This window comes from Moschus berezovskii, chromosome X (assembly GCF_049115385.1).
Source record: "Moschus berezovskii isolate FMDL1 chromosome X, NW_MosBer_1.0, whole genome shotgun sequence".
Lineage (NCBI taxonomy): Eukaryota > Metazoa > Chordata > Mammalia > Artiodactyla > Moschidae > Moschus > Moschus berezovskii.
Window position 1 is genome coordinate 52,934,274 of NC_142488.1, and position 17,472 is coordinate 52,951,745.

The window sequence follows — 17,472 nt, forward strand, 5'->3', positions numbered from 1 at the left end:
TTCTTGGCAGGAAAGTGATGACGAATCTAGACAGTGTGTTGAAAAGCATAGACATTACTCTGCTGACAAAGGTCTGTATAGTCAATGCTATGATCTTCCCAGTGGTGACATACTGTTGTGAGAGTTGGACTGCAAAGAAGGCAGAACGCCAAAGAATTAATGCCTTTGAACTGTGTGGTGCTGGGGAAGACTCCTGAAAGTCCCTTGGATAGCAAGGAGATCAACCCTGAATATTCACTGGAAGGACTGATGCTAAAGCTGAATGAAGGTCCAGTATTTTGGTCATCTGGTGTGAGCAGACAACTCATTGGAAAAGTCCCTGATGCTGGGAAAGATTGAGGGCAGAAGAAGAGGGCATCAGAGTATGAGATGCCATCACTGATGTGATGAACATGAGCTTGGGCAAACTCCAGGAGTTGGCGAGGGACAGGGAGGCCTGGCGTGCTTCTGTCCATGGGATTGCAAAGAGTCAGACACAACTGGGCATCTGAACAGCAACTTTTCAACTCATTTTATTTTTCAATTAATTTTTATTGGAGTATAGTTGCTTTACAACTTTGTGTTAGTTTCTACTGTACAGCAAAGTAAATCAGTTGTATGTATACACATATTCCCTCTTTTTTAGATTTCTTTCCCATTTGGATCATCGAAGAGCACTGAGTAGAGTTCCCTCTGCCATGTAGTAGGTTCTCACTAGTTATCTATTTTATACATAGTATCAATAGTGTATGTATGTCACTTGCAGTCTCCCAATTCATCCCACCTCCCCTTTCCCACCTTGATGTCCATATATTTGTTCTTTATGTCTCTCTTTCTGTTTTGCAAATAAGATCATCTGTACCATTTTTTTAGACTCCACATATATGCATTAATATGATATTTTTCTTTTTCTGACTTATTTTACTCTGCAGGACAGTCTCTAGGTCCATCCATGTCTCTATAAAATGATCCAATTTCATTCCTATGGCTGAGAAATATTCCATTGTATATATGTACTACATCTTCCCTATCCATTCCTCTGTTGATGGACATCCAGGTTGCCTCCATGTCCTGGCCACTGCAAACAGTGCCACAAGGAACACTGGGGTGCATGTATCTTTTTGAATTATGATTTTTTATGGGTATGTGCCTAGTAGTGAGATTGCTGAGTCATATGGTATTTTTATTCCTAGTGTTCAAGGAACCTCCATACCATTCTCCATAGTGGCTGTATCAATTTACATTTCCACCAACAGCGCAAACCTTTTCTCCACACCTCCAACATTTATTGTTTGTAGAATTTTTAATGATGGATGTGAAGTGATACCTCATTATAGCTTTGATTTGCATTTCTTTAATAATTAGTGATGTTGAGCATCTTTTCCTGTGTTCATTGGCCATCTGTATGTCTTCTTTGGAGAAATATCTGTTTAGGTCTTCTGCCCATTTTTTGATTGGGTTGTTTGTTTTTCTGACATTGAGCTGCTGTGAGCTGCTTATATATTTTGGAGGTTAATCCCTTGTCATTTGCTTCGTTTGCAAATAGTTTCTCCCATTCTTAGTGTTGTCCTTTCCTTTTGCTTATGGTTTCCTTTGTGCAGAAACTTTGAAGTTTAATTAGGTCCCATTTGTTAATTTTTGTTATTTTCATTACTCTAGGAGGTGGGTCAAAAAAGATCCTGCTGTAACTTATATCAGAGTGTTCTATATGTTTTCCTCTAAGAGTCTGACCTTACATTCAGGTCTTTAATCCATTTTGAGTTTATTTTTATGTATGGTGTTAGGAAGTGTTCTAATTTCATTCTTTTACATGTAGCTGTCCAGTTTTCCCACCACCACTTATTGAAGAGGTTGTCTTTTCTCCATTTTATATTCTCGCCTCCTTTGTCAAAGATTAGGTGATCAACTCATTATAATAACAAGGAGTGTGGTTGCTGGATTGTATGGTGAGACTCTGTTTAGTATGTAGACTATGTTTAGAACTTAAATCTGTGTTCCAAAGCAGCTGTACCATTTTGCACTCCTACCAGCAATTGATGCTGTCAGCGTTTTGAATTTGAACCATTCTAATAGCTGTGGGAGGAGAAGGGGACAACAGAGAATGAGATGGCTGGATGGCATCACCGACTCTGTGGACATGAGTTTGAGTGAACTCCGGGAGTTGGTGATGGACAGGGAGGCCTGGCGTGCTGTGATTCATGGGGTCTCAAAGAGTCGGACACGACTGAGCGACTGAACTGAACTGAACTGGTGTGCGGTGGCATCTCATTGTTTTAATGACCTATGATGAGGAACATCTCTTTATATGCTTATTTGCCATGTATATGCTTTCCATGATGAGGTTTCTATTCATATATTTTGCCCATGTTATAATTCAGCTGTTTGTCTACTTATTGTTGAATTTTAAAGGTTCTTTGCATGTTTTGAATGCAAGTCTTTTTTCTGTGTTTTGAAAATATTTCCTACTAGTCTGTGGCTAACCTTTACATTCTCAGTAGCGTCTTTTGGAGAGCAAAATTTTTAATTTTAATGAAGTCCAACTTATCAGTTTTTTCCTTCTTAGATATTTTTTTCTGGTATGTCTAAAAAGTTATCATCAGGCCATCAGGTGGATTTGGGTTAGGATCCAACTACCCACTCATTTGCTATGCTTTATGACTTTGGGCAAGTCTCCAGAAACCTTCATTTCTGTAAATTAAAATGAGATGATATTTATGAAATAAAAGGATAAAAAGCCCTAAAAGAGCAAAAAGCAAAATATAGGAAAGAAATAAAAGTCGTTACTAAATCAAAGTTTGCCTATGTTATCTTCTAGAAGTTTTATAGTTTGTGTTTGACATTTATATCTGTGCTCCATTTCCAACTTTTTTCATGTGCAGCTTTTTATTTGATTTTAGTCTTCATTGTAAAATTTGTGCTATTTTGTATATGGATAGCGTTTTGTACATGTTAGTAGATTTTCTCCCCCATGCTCAATTAAAGTCATTTTTGTAAAAACAGCATTGCTCTTTAACACACTAGTCTTTGTGCCTAATTTGTATTTTATAGCTTCTCTTTGTACGGATTCAATTATTGTTGCATGTGGTTGTCCAGTTATTCTAGTGCCATTTGTTGAAAAGATTATTCTTTATCCATCTAATTGCCTTTGCAGCTTTGTTAAAGATTAGTTGATTATGTTTGTGTGGGTCTATTTTGGGGTTCTCTATTCTATTCCAATAATCTATTTGTTTATTCTTTTACAAATAGCTTTAAAGTAAGTATTGAAGCTGAGGATCTATGAAAGCCACAACTAACAAACTTAATGGTAAAAGAATGAATTATTTCCCTCTAGGATCAGGAAAAAGAATATCTGTTTTCTCTACTTCTAGTCAGCATTTTATTGGAGGTTCTAATCCAGATCGAAAGAAGTAAAACTATATATATTCACAGATGACCTTATATATAGAAAATTGTAAGAAGTCCACACGAACTATTACAGCTAATGAATTCAGCAAGGATGTAGAGTACTAGTATAATATATAAAAATAAATTATATTTCTATATACTAGCAATTAATGGCCTGAAAATTTAGAAAAAAAATCCTTTAATAATAGCATCAAAAAGAATAAAAAGCTAAGGAATGAATTTAAGTGTAAGACATACTGAAAAATGACAAAACTGTAGAAAAAATTAAAGAAGTCCTAAATAAATGGAAAGACATTTCATTTGTATAGATCAGAAGACAATAATTTTAAGATGCTAATACTCCTCAAACTTATCTACAGATTCATTTCAGTCCATAATAAAAAAAACTCAGCTGGTATTTTTTTTTTCAAAAATTGAAAGCTGATTGTAAAATTCATATGGAAATACAACTGATCCAGAATACCTTAAACAATCTTGGTAAAGATGAAAACATTTGGAGGAATCACATTTCCCAATTTCAAAACTTACACAAAGCTACAGTTATCAAGACAGTGATGTCTTGGCATAATAGACATATGGATCAATGAAAGAAAATTTAGTCTAGAAAGAAACCTGTATGTTCAATTTTTGACAAGAGTGCCAAGATAATTCAATGGGGGAAAAATTAGTCACTTCAACAAATGGTGCTGAGACTACTGGACATCAACTTGCATTTCAATGAAGCTAGACCTTTATCTCACATGCTATGTGAAAATTAACTGAAATGGATTAAACACTTAAATGTTACAGCAAGAACCATAAAAAACACTTAGAAAAAGACATAGGTATAAATTCTCATGATCTTGAATTATTAAAAGTTTTTAAGATGATACCACAAGCATAAGAACAAAAGATAAAAATAATTTGGACTTTTTCCAAATTAAAAACTTTTGTGTTCCAGAGGACACAGTCAAGAAAGTCAAAAGACAACCCACAGAATCAGAGGAAATATTTGCAAATCATACATCTGATAAGAGACTAACATCCAGAACATATAAAGAACTTACACAGCTCAAAAATATGAGCAAATCCAATTAAAGATTGGACAAAAGACTTCAATGAACATTTAAGAAGATATGCAAGTTGCAAATAAACTTGTTCAACATTGTTAGTCATCAGGGGAAATGTACTCAAAAACACAGCAAAATAGCTCTTTACCAGTATGGCTAAAATAAGCAAGGCAGACAATAAGAGTGTTGGTGAGGATGTAGGGAAATCGAAACCCTCAGACAGTTTTGGATTGTAAGATGGTGCAGCTGCTTTGGAGAACAGTTTAACAGTTCTTCAAAATGTTAAACACAGACATACCATATGATTCAGCATTAATACTCCTAAGTATTTATGCAAGAGGACTGAATATATATGTCCACACAAAAACTTCCACATGAGCATTCAAGTCAGCATTATTCATAATAGCCAGAGTAGAAACAGCTCAAATGTCCATCAACTGATTGGATAAATGCAATGTGGCATATTCTAAAATGGAATTGTATTCAGAAAAAAAAATGATATAGATGAACCTTGAAAGTGCAATGCTAATGTGAAGACAGTCACAAAAAGTCAAATATTGCATGACTTGACTTAAAGAAAATAAATGGATTAATAGTTGCCAGGAGCTGGGGTGAGGGAAATGGAGATTAACTGCTAACAGGCATGGGGTTTCTTTTTGTGGTCAAATCAATTGCAGTGTTTTCTGCACAACTCTGAATATACTAAAAACCACTGAATTGAACACTTAAAATTGTGGCTTCTTTAGTATGCAAATTATATCTCAACAAACCAATTTTTCTTTAATGGGCCTTATCCATCCTGCTTTATAATTCTGTTGGGAGACTTAACTGAAGACATTTGAAAAGTTTTACAAAATTAGGCACCAAATATTTGGTGAAACTGAAGATAAATTTCACCTGCTCCCTGACTTTGTCCAGAATTGGACAAAATATACTACCAAGGTAAATGCAACAGAGCTACAGGGTCAGAAACAAGCTCAAATATCTGCTCCTCAGGCACTGACACGTTGAATAGAGTTCAAGCCCATTCAGTGGGGGAGCTGGGACAAGGTGGACTTTGCTCTCTGCTTCCTGTTTCTGGACAAAGTAACTATTTCTCTCCACCCACTTTGGCAGACAGACTGCCATCCATACATTTTCCTTCACTAGCAAGCATATCTCATTTCTCCCAAAGGTTTGAAGTATAGATCTCTTACTTTGGACTTGAGAAAAAGTGCTGAGTTGAAAGCAGTGTTTCAAAAGAAAAGAATCTGTAACATCAACCACAACTGATCCCATCTTGCCAGTTTTCCTTGTATATTCTGACATCTCAGGGCTTAATGGATAATAGGGCCAATTAACCCTGCTGCTGCTGCTAAGTCACTTCATTTGTGTCCAACTCTGTGCGACCCCATAACGGCAGCCCACTAGGCTCCGCCATCCTCGGGATTCTCCAAGCAAGAACACTGGAGTGGGTTGCCATTGCCTTCTCTGAATTAACCGTGAGCACTCCATAAACAGATTAAGTTTCAGACATATTCAGAAATCAAGGCTAGGAGATCATGATTTCCTGAAAATTTCAAAGAACACTGAGATGCTGAATTCAGAATCTGGTCCTGAGACTGAGGTCTGCATTCAGGCCTGTTAGGTATTTGTGCCTACCCCAGCTGGGTTGCAGAAATCACTGGCCTGGAAGCCAACATTTATTCTCCCATTTTAACTCACAGACTATCTAACAATCCCAAGAACTGCCTTACTCAAGAACACAGCTGTCACATTCTAATTTGAATCATGATTTTGAAATAACAAGGCACAAAAATTCATCCTGCTTTATATACAAAGTTTATCTTGTATTGCATTTATTCCAATGGAAAATGAGATATGTGAACATTGAAATATTCCATGTTAGGAAGAATGCATCCCTCACAAAGTGTGACTGTCCGATGCTTGTGTCTATCAAGGGCCAGTCTCCAATAATAAGGAAATTGGTAAAACACAGTTGAAACTCTCAAAAGCAGCTTCATCTTTTGGCAACAAGGACAGTTACACTAGAGTGTCTTCAAGGAAAGCAAACAATGCTGTGAGCACAGAGTGAGATCCTACCTGAGTCAAAGGTATCATGAGGGGCATTGAGATGAAGAGAAATACCTGAGCTGATTCCTAAAGATACAGTAAAGAAGGTAGATGGACAAAAGGATGTTAAGGAATAACCCCTCAGGCAGAATGAAATTTATGTATTTATAGACATGTAAGATATTTAGTTTAATTGGAACCAATTACTGAGAATGGAGTGGTAAAAATAAGTTAATGTATGATGGATAGGTAAAAAAGAGATAGGGATATATGTTTGGCAAATATTTCAATATATGAAACCACCCTAAATCTGTCCCATTTCATTGACAACAACCATAAGATTAGTCAAGGAACAATTGGGCAGGGGAAATGCCTTACTGGGCTACCTCAAGGGGTCCGTTTGTTGAGAGCTGATTGCTAGCAGTGCTGCCTTCAGGGAGAACTCCCAACTCCACGCTGGGGGATTGGGGTTGAGTTCCTGGTCATAGCCTAAGGGAGTAAAGGAAATAAATTCCTTCCACCCACTGTCTCCCAATTCCCCAAACATTCAAGACTCTCTATAACAACAAAAATGATTTATTTGCAACACAACCCCGTCCCCATCACTTCAATACAGCACAGGAATAGAAAAGAGTCACAGTGTAAGCATTATTTAGTCCAAGGCAGAACTCCATGCCTCCCAATACAGCAAGCCTGTCTCCCCCAGAAACCCATGCTCAGAGCCCAGCTGAACACACAAACAAGCAAGCCCAGTATGAAGTTAGCCCCAGGTTTCAGCACATTTCATCCTTCCCCCACAGCCCTATTAACCTTCGTAACTGCAGCCTTCTATGCCTTCCACTCCCAACCAGGCCAACTCTCAGGCTCCGAGCCACCAGCAAGCTTTCTCTGTGGGATCATTAACAAGGGTTTAAGGATTGCCTAAAATGAGAAAATACCCTGTGAAATCTATTGTTCCAGAGAAAATTTAAAATGACTCCCCCATACATAATTCTAATCAACAATGACAACTCTTCATTTTTTCACTATAGATATAAGAGGTTTTGAAATGATTGTCATTTCTGCTCCATACACATTTCCCTACTGGCTTTATTAAAGGCTGCTCTCTTCACGGCAGGGTAATAAAGGGATCATCCCAGGCATTTCTGCCAGGTTCAGAGCCTGAGAGGAAAAACCCTGATGGCTTAGAAAAAGATTCCCTCCTGTTCTCTTCAAAAGATTTCTAGGGAGATTACCGCTTAAAAGTTTCCTAGTCCATCTAAGAAACAGTTTTAGATTTAGAGGGAAATCTAAACACAGAAGCAAGGAGTCTCTTCAATTAGGTAATAGTTTCTAGGATTCAGGAGGCAAGGAAGAGGAATATAAAATCTCAAGTTGCTGTCTTCACCCCAAACCTTCTATATCCTCAGAAGATGGACTAGTGGTCAAAAAATACTGATATTTGGCATCAGAACTGTTTTTATAAAGCGAGGCACTCATAAATAGGGGAAGAAGAGTTAAAGTACAACGCTGAAGGCAAGGAATAGAATCTACAGATTGGGTAGAACACTTGGGTTGAGCACTTTCAGATTTAACAATATTTGTTTATTATAAATCCTTTTCTAATTTCTTGGGCAAACCTGATCTAGCTGTACCTTTGCTGTCACCTGCATGTGCAGGACTGGGCAATCATACCCTCATATTCCTTGTACAAGATACTCCCATTTGCCTCAACCAGCAGGATGCTAATGGGAACATACTTATAAGGGACACAGGAAGGCTGAGGGACACTCTGATCTACCAGCTCATTGACAAGGTTCTGGATGATGGCATGATTGGGAGAATTGAGACCATAGTGTAGTACCCGAGGACATATTCCTTTACAGTAGTTTGGGGTATAGAGATGGGGAGCGATGATCCAGTGATCCCAGCCCAGCTGCTGGAAGCTGACTTGAAAGGGGTGGAGGGAACACTGGTTACTTTCAGGCCCATCATGCTCCCTGGAGGGGCCAGGAACTTCAGATGCAATACTGCCTGCTTGACGAGCCCTCCTCAAGAGAAGAGAAGGGTCTTTTTCTGTAAACTCTTTCAGGCCTTTAGGGAGAGGTTTGGTCTTCTGAACACTCTGAGTGTCATTGAAATACAGTAACAAGAAGACAGTGTCCAATGATGAAGTGCCATGCCACCAGAACTCAAGAACCTCACTACCTCTTGGCTGCTGACACACGAAGCGGAGTCGTAGAACCCTGCGCCCCTTGTGATTCCAGAGCTTTTGCCCAACATGTTCCATGATGTCCATCTCTGTCCAAACTTTGGGCAGCAGGGAAGGCTTTGAGGAGCCTCTTCCTGAAGAAGGAAAGTGATTGGCTGGGCTTTTCTGGACCCAGGGCTCCACATGGCAGGAGAGGTGGGAACGAGTTAGGTGAAGCTGATGGCGGTAAACCACAGTGGCTCTGACTAGTTGGTATGCTACCCGGTTTGGTCTCAGAGGAAAGTCCAGGGTCTGTATATGCCAGGAGCCTGCATTAGTAAGAGGGAACAAGAGCAAAGCGTTAGCTTCTTACCTCCTAGCCTTAGTCTCCCTAACAGACTTGCTCAGTACAAACTGACAAGCAGATCTGAAATGAATTCAAGATCATAATAGTGATCTATTGAGCGCTTAACTAATGTATTAGATGCTTTACATGCATCAGCTCTTGAATTCACAACAGCCTTATGAGATAGTTGTTATCCCCATTTTGCAGACAAGGAAACTGAAACTCAGTGAAGCTATGCCAGAGGACACACGAGCCAGTGTTTGTTAGAATAAAGATTTGAGTCCCAAGTCTTTTTCCCTTAAGATGACAAATTGTGGCTCATTTTTAGATCACTCATAGCCCTAGGTGGAGAAAAACACCTCAAATACAGAACTGTCTGTATATATTGTATGTATTATTTAGTTGACTATTAAAAAGGTGACCAATTAAGAGGGTCATTGAAACATATGAATTAATAAATCCTCATGCTATGTCACTATATACTGGCAGCTTTAGGGTGACAGTCCAATATTGGGGGGTATGGTCTGCTATCACTTCAAATCTGGGTTGGAGATGCCACAAAATAATTTTTTCTAGTTGGGACAGGTATTTACTACTTTTGCTTTCTATTTGAATTTCTTCTTGAGCAGCTATTCCATTATTGGGCAGGTTCTCCCTTAATTCTCAATCTCCCCCTTTTCTATTCCTTACTGGAAATGATTCTTCGTTTACCCCATTCATTGTAAATACCATTTTCAACAAGGCCCAGTTGTATAAAGGACCTCAGCTATCAACAAGGCCCAGTTGTATAAATGACTTCAGCTAAGAAGTCTACTTAAAAGATGTATCTTTTGAAAGTGAAAGTAGCTCAGCCGTGTCCGACTCTTTGCGACCCATGGACTATACAGTCCATGAATTCCAGGCCAGAATACTGGAGTGGGTAGCCTTTCCATTCTCCAGGGGATCTTCCCAACCCAGGGATCGAACCCAGGTCTTTTGCATTGCAGGCAGATTCTTCACCAGTTGAGCTACTGTTCCGTTCCATCGCTCAGTCGTGTCCGACTCTTTGCGACGCCGTGGACTGTAGCCTACCAGGCTTATCCGTCCATGGGATTCTCCAGGCAAGAATCCTGGAGTGGGTTACCGTTTCCTTCTCCAGGGGATCTTCCCGACCCAGGGATCGAACCCTGGTCTCCTGCATTGGAGGCAGACGCTTTAACCTCTGAGCCACAAGGGAAGCTGAGCTACAGAGATTGTTTTAATCTAAACTGTGTTGGGCCACATGGGAAGCTGAGCTACAGAGATTGTTTTAATCTAAACTGTGTTGGGCCACAAGGGAAGCTGAGCTACAGAGATTGTTTTAATCTAAACTGTGTTGGGCCACAAGGGAAGCTGAGCTACAGAGATTGTTTTAATCTAAACTGTGTTGGGCCACAAGGGAAGCTGAGCTACAGAGATTGTTTTAATCTAAACTGTGTTGGGCCACAAGGGAAGCTGAGCTACAGAGATTGTTTTAATCTAAACTGTGTTGGGCTTCCCTGGTGGCTCAGAGGTTAAAGCGTCTGCCTCCAATGCGGGAGACCAGGGTTCGATCCCTGGGTCGGGAAGATCCCTGGAGAAGGAAACGGTAACCCACTCCAGGATTCTTGCCTGGAGAATCCCATGGACGGAGAAGCCTGGTAGGCTACAGCCCACGGGGTCGCAAAGAGTCGGACACGACTGAGCGACGGAACGGAACGGTGATGCTGACACCTAGTGGCCAAAGCGTCGAAAAGCAGGACCTGCAGTGCTCCGACCTTCTGCGCCCTCTGCTGGCAAAGGTCAAGAGCAACGATCACAAAAACCAGGCATAGCAAGAAAAATCCTTCTGTCATCTTCACCTATCACTAACCATCAGTTCAGTTCTTCACTCGCTCAATCGTGTCCAACTCTTTGCGACCCCCATGAACCAAAACACGCCAGGCCTCCCTGTCCATCAGCAACTCCCGGAGTTCACCCAAACCCATGTCCATTGAGTTGGTGATGCCATCCAACCATCTCATCCTCTGTCGTCCCCTTCTCCTCCAGCCCTCAATCTTTCCCAACATCAGGGTCATCTCAAATGAGTCAGCTCTTCGCATCAGGTGGCCAAAGTATTGGAGTTTCAGCTTCAACATCAGTCCCTCCAATGAACACCCAGGACTGATCTCCTTTAGGATGGACTGGTTGGATCTCCTTGTAGTCCAAGGGACTCTCAATCAAGAGTCTTCTCCAGCACCACAGTTCAAAAGCATCAATTCTTTGTCACTCAGCTTTCTTCACAGTCCAACTCTCACATCCATACATGACTACTGGAAAAACCATAGTCTTGACTAGACGGACCTTTGTTGGCAAAATAATATCTCTGCTCTTTAATATGCTATCTAGGTTGATCATAACTTTCCTTCCAAGGAGTAAGCGTCTTTTAATTTCATGGCTGCAATCAGCATCCGCAGTGATTTTGGAGCCCAGAAAAATAAAGTCAGCCACTGTTTCCCCATCTATTTGCCATGAAGTGATGGGACCAGATGCCATGATCTTAGTTTTCTGGATGTTGAGCTTTAAGCCAACTTTTTCACTCTCCTTTCACTTTCATCAAGAGACTCTTTAGTTCCTCTTCACTTTCTGCCATAAGGGTGGTGTCATCTGCATATCTGAGATTATTAATACTTCTCCCAGCAATCTTGATTCCAGCTTGTGCTTCTTCCAACCCAGCGTTTCTCATGATCTACTCTACATAGAAGTTAAATAAACAGAGTGACAATACACAGCCTTGACGTACTCTTTTTCCTATTTGGAACCAGTCTGTTGTTCCATGTCCAGTCACTAACCATGGCCATGCTAATTTACATATTATCTACCTAATCTTCCTTCTCCACTGAATCCATTAGCCTGGAATTCAGTAGGCTTGGGATGTTCAACATATAAGCTCTTGAATGTTTTGATGTATCAGGATTTTCTTAGTTATGTATCCAAGTTTCAGGTGCAAAATTCATAATCATAATTCATCATAATTCAACATCTGTGTACACTACAGTGTGACCACCACCACAAGCTTAGTTACCATCATCTGTTACCACACAATTAACTCCCTTCACCTATTTTGCTCACTCTCCAACCCTTTTACCTGCTGGTAACCACTAATCTGATCTCTGTTTCTGAGTTTTTAATTTTTGTTTTTCATTTGTTTTGTTTTTATATTCCATATATGAGTGAAACCATATATCAAGTTTTTTAAAAGTTCAGGTTCCAACTCATGCTTAATACACCCTCAAGTTTGGTGCACTTGGATATCATTCAGACAAAGCTCAAGCCAGGCTTGTAACTGCTTTCTCAAGTTACTCCATACTCCCATCCTGTAATGATCTTTCCAAGACACCCACCCATACATCTGCCCCACCCTGCCTGAAAAGGAATCTAAACTGAATCTCTAGCAGGCAGTCTAGTGAGGAACTGCCCTTTCCTTTCAGACCCTGACATCACATATTTCCTGAAGCAGGGTGGGGTTGCTAAAGATCAGGGCCAGGAAGGGTCTGCTCAGAACTTTTCAGGGAAATGTCTGACTCACACATCCTGTGCAATTGAACCTGAAATAGTTCTCAAAATAAGCTTGATTCAGCTGGGTCATCTCCTGATGGAATGATCAGACCCAACTCTCTTGTCATCCATTTCTGGATCCTTTCCAGAGTCCCTAGATACCAGTATGTCCCACAGTCAGACCAAGATACTGGCCTAATTCTAGACATTCTACTTTCTAGCCTCATATCATCTGTACAGAATTGATTTATGAGGCTTATGAATGAAATCCAGATCCCTTGTAATGACCACTGTATCCCTGAGTCTCATCAGTCTCATATCCCACCACTCTCTACAATCTCACTAGGCTCCAACCATCCTGATCTTACTTCTATTCTTCAAGTACTTGTTTCCACATTTAGGCCTTTGTACATGTTGTTCCCTCTGCCTAAATCAGACTTATCTCTTCTCATGCCAAGCTTCTTACCTTACAGACCTCAGCTCAAATGTTACCTCTTCAAACATGCCTTCACTGACAATCCCATGCAAAGGGAAGATTTCTTTGCTTTTCTCTATCAGAACCACCTATTTCATTCTTTGGTAGCATTTACCACAATCTACAACTATCCCTGTTTACTTACTTGTCTAACCCAGAGAACCATGCCTATCTTGATCACATTCCAACACCTAGAACAATGCCTAGCACTTAGCAGTTGCCAAATAAATACTTCTGCGTGAATCTCCAACCATACCAAGTTATCTTCTTTTTCCTCAATCAGAATGTACTTCCCTCCCTGTATCCATAGTCTCTTTACTCCTGCAAAGTCTGGCTCACATGTCACCTCTCCAATGAGGCCTTTCAACTATTTCAGCATTTCCCTCTCCTTGCCCTAAGCAGCAACCCATTTCTTCTTGGAGTCCCAGGAATCCTACTGCTTATCCTTTTCAAAGCATTTGCTGTGCTGTACCACCATTATGTTACTACTTATATATCCATTCTACTATAGTGGGGACTTGTAGAGCAGTTATTTGCCTTTTCATACCCAACCCAAACACAGTGCTTGGTGCTCAATTAAAGTCTGTTAAGCAGTCAGCACAGCAGGGTAATTAAAAGCACAGGCTCTGAAGCCTGAAAGCCTGGGTTAGAAACCCAGCTCTATTAATTACTAGCTGTGTTACACTGAGCCTCATTTTCTTCACCTATATAATGGGTATATTCATAGTATTCCATAGTGGAGCAGTAGTAAAGAATCCTCTTGCCAATGCAGGAAACACAGAAGATGTGGGTTTGATCCCTGGATTGGAAAGATCCCCTGGAGGAGGAAATGGCAACCCACTCCAGTACTCTTGCCTGGGAAGTTCCATGGACAGAGGAGCCTGGCAGGTACAGTCCATGGGGTCGCAAAAAGTCAGACACAACTGAGCTCGCACACACATCTACTTCATATGATATTGGGGAGGATTAAGGAAGATAATATTTGTAAAAGTACTGTGCCTAATGCCTGGCACATGGTAAGCACACACTAAAGTTTAGCTTAGGGGAATGGTGGTTTTTTTACTTGGAGGAGGGAGGTAAATCATGTCTGTTGTCATCTCTGAGACTAGCAAAGGCTTAAGATTGATTTCATCAGGTTCCCAAGATTTCCTTGAAACTGATGGCTTTCTTGCTTTCTTCATTCCCTGGAGAACCCTGCACTACAGAAGCCCACTACTGCCCTAGATCAGTGTCTAATAAAGATGTTTAAAGCAGAAGCAACCATGAGGGAAACAAAGAAAATTCCAAAATACATTTGGTAACACAAACCCAAACTAGCAACATAGTCTAAACAGAAAAACTGCTTCGTATACAAGGATATCGGGGTATGACATTCAAAACACTTACGTAGTTATAGACAGACTATAAAATAAGACAGACTTGAAGCTCAACTCCTGCCTCTGCCACCCCATCTTTGTGACCTCTGCAAGTTATTTAACTTCTCTCTCTGCTTCACTTTTCTTTAAAAATCAGGCTAAGCCTTTCAGGACAGCTAAGGAGAGTCCCTATCATTAAGGATTAAATACAATAACAAACTCTCAGGTGTGAGCCTGTTTCTGTCCTTTCTGAGGCCTTGTAAATTTCCCCAACTCAACATCCTGTACCTTTTGTTTTCTAAGAATAAAACAACACAAACAGCCCTCCACAGAACATAATGAGTATTTCTCAATTATAATTTTCAGTGATGTAATAAGCATTAAGACTTTCTTTGAAAGCTAGGAGCTGACACATCACTCAGTTGCCCTGGGGCCTGGGAAAAAGTCCTCAGGTAGGTCCCAAGGCAATCTGTTCTTAAATTGGAGCCCTAAAGGAAAGCAAATTTGGAGCCAGGTTCTCCCAAGGGTGCCATCTTTTGAAAATCAAGAAACCAAGCCCAAGAAAACCACCCACCCTGTAGGCAATGTGAAGCCTGACAGAAAACTGACAGATCCACTTTTTTCTATACTTTTCTTCCCCATTCCCACCTGCCCCCGCCAACCAGAACAATATAGTATGATAACTCACCTCTGAGAGGCCTTGCTACACTAGCCAGTGGCCTCACCAGCCTCACCATGGTGGCCCCAATGGTGCGGTTTTCCCTAGGGTGTCCACTTGCGTCAGCTGAACGCTGGTACAGCTCCAGCATATACCGTAAGGGATGCCCCAAGACCCGCGGCTTCCTCGGCTGCTTGCCAGGGGCTTCTTCTAGCAGCTGCTGAATCAGGGGCAAGGTAGGGGCCTCAGGCAGGTGGGCAATAGAGGGCTGCCCTACCTGTGTCATTTGGACCCTATGTTCCATAAAAAGCACCAGTCCCCAAAGAAGAAGGATTCTAAGGATGCTCAGGAGGACCATCTTGAAAAGCTTGGTGTTTAGCAACATGTTCTGGTAAAAGTCCAAAGGATACCACTTTAAACCTTTCCTTTTACATGGGTAACAGCATCCAGGCTCCACTACCACAAAGGATAGGGCAAGGAAAAATGAAAAGCTGGAAGGCAGGTCCTATGTTTCTTCCTCTGGTATGATCTCCTGAACCAAAAAGAGGTCTTCTAAATTGTCCTCTTTGCATCAAACAAACAGAAACAGCAGGTGGGACAAGGCAGCATGCCCATCCTGCTCTCCAGGGCTGGGAACAAGATGGTATTTAAAAGGAGAGGCCCATTCCAGGACCTGCTCCCTTACCTTATCCACTGGGATGAAAAGAAGCAGCCCTAGCCTGCTCTGTTTCACAGCTTTAAAGGTAGTCTCTTAATCAGTCCTTAAAGGGCCAGAGGCCTCCTGTTCCCACCCCACTTCCATGCAGTACTTTTCCTAATATAGCATTTCCCAAAATGTGGTCTGCTAAGGACTTGCAGTGGAACCATCTGAGGGGATTGTTAAGAATTTGGGTTTCTGGGTCCAGACAAAAACATGGACTCTCTGAGCGTAACTGCCAGAAATCTGAATCTTAAGTTCTCCAAGAAGTTTGTATGAATAATAAAATGTGGGAACCTCTCTATGAGTATGGCTGCTGGAGCTTGAAGAAGATGCCCCAACAGTGGTTCTCAATCTTGACTCTATACTGGGATCACGTGGGGAGTTTTAACTATTATGGATGCCTGGCTACCATCCCCAGAGATTCTGATGGAGTCAGTCTGGGGTATTACCAGGGCATCAGGATTTCTTAAAGTTCTGCAGGTGATTTTAATGTGCAGCCAAGTTTGAGAACTCTGACTTAGAATTTTCTGGTTTTTCCATGGAAGGTGTTGAGATTCTGTGTGGGTTTCATCAGAGAAGCATAAGGCAGTAGGAGCTGAATCTATGGAAGTTGGCTAGGAGCTCATCTAGTTTGGCTGGTTACTGGAGGCATCGGGACTGAACTAGTTAGTTAAGGCTACCCCAGACCAGGATTCTGCAGAAAAATGGTAGGTGTAGTCCTGGCCCTGTCCAAGAAGAAGCAGTTTCCTGGAGCTCTAAGGAGAAGGTGGGACAGGAGGTCAAGACATGGCTCTGTGGAACAGGTACGGACTTTGTAAGCAATGGACTTATGTTTGGATTGTTATTGATTCTGTCTCTTATTAGCAGTCATTTAACCTCTCCAAAGCAAATCTCTTAATTTCCCTGAGCCTCAGTTTCCTTACCTGTAAAATGGAGATAACATGTTTTATCCCACAGCTTGTTGTGAAGATACAAGGAAATAATCTGTGTTCATCCCAACAAAACCTAATTAGACATACATGGTTACATGCTGGAAATTATTTGTTCCCTTCTTTTGTTTTTTTCTAACTAGGCCTTGGTCCCTGGCATGTATTGTAAAACAAAAGATATGGGTCCCCTAGGTCTCAACTCAAATCCCAAGTCAACAGCCTATTAGCTGGTGACCTCTAACAAGATTACTCCCAGTAATCTGTAATGAGTAATGAGTTTCTTCATTTGTACTGCCGGTTCCTACAGAGAGTTGTTGTGAGTGTTGTATTGTGTACATTTTTATTGTATACAATGATATACAAGTAAGGGATATAAGCAGATGATTCACAATAGGCAAAACCTGAATGGCCAAAACATGAAAAGATGTAAAAGAAATCAGAAAAATGTAATTTAAAGCCACGTAAGATACAACTTCACACCTACGATTGGTAACATATCAGAAGTCTCATACTATTAAATTCAGGTTAGGATGTAGAATGAAGGTAACTTTCTTACACTGCTGATGGGAATGTGATTTGGTACAGTTGTTTTAGAGAGCAATCTGCATTATCTCTAGTGAGTTTGAAGATGTGCGATTCAGGCATTGCTACTATTGCTAGGACAGTAGCTTTTAGACACTTGTCTAATTCACAGGAATAAATACACTTTACATCCAACCCATTATAAACACAAGCACACATGTGCATGCACACACACACACACACATACCTCAAGTAAACATTTACTTAAACAACTATTATCTTTACATGTTGGGAGAGA

The 17,472-nt window shown here is 40.8% G+C and overlaps 1 protein-coding gene across 1 annotated transcript; it reads right to left on the reverse strand.

Moving 5' to 3' along the window:
• Window positions 1–8,127: 8,127 nt before the first annotated feature.
• Window positions 8,128–15,408, reverse strand: BMP15 (bone morphogenetic protein 15). The gene is made up of 2 exons (XM_055393576.2): window positions 15,054–15,408; window positions 8,128–8,984 (listed from the first exon to the last, which is right to left on the reverse strand). The coding sequence occupies exons 1-2, from the start codon at window positions 15,406–15,408 to the stop codon at window positions 8,128–8,130; spliced, it is 1,212 nt and encodes a 403-aa protein (XP_055249551.2).
• Between the last annotated feature and the right edge of the window lie 2,064 nt (window positions 15,409–17,472).

What these genes read in the sequence shown, in the direction of transcription:
- BMP15 (XM_055393576.2), bottom strand. Translation starts at nt 15,408, where the DNA reads ATGTTGCTAAACACCAAGCTTTTCAAGATGGTCCTCCTGAGCATCCTT. An exon ending in TGTAGCAAGGCCTCTCAGAG is followed by an intron (nt 8,985 to 15,053) that starts GTGAGTTATCAT and finishes TTACTAATGCAG; the next exon opens with GCTCCTGGCATATACAGACC.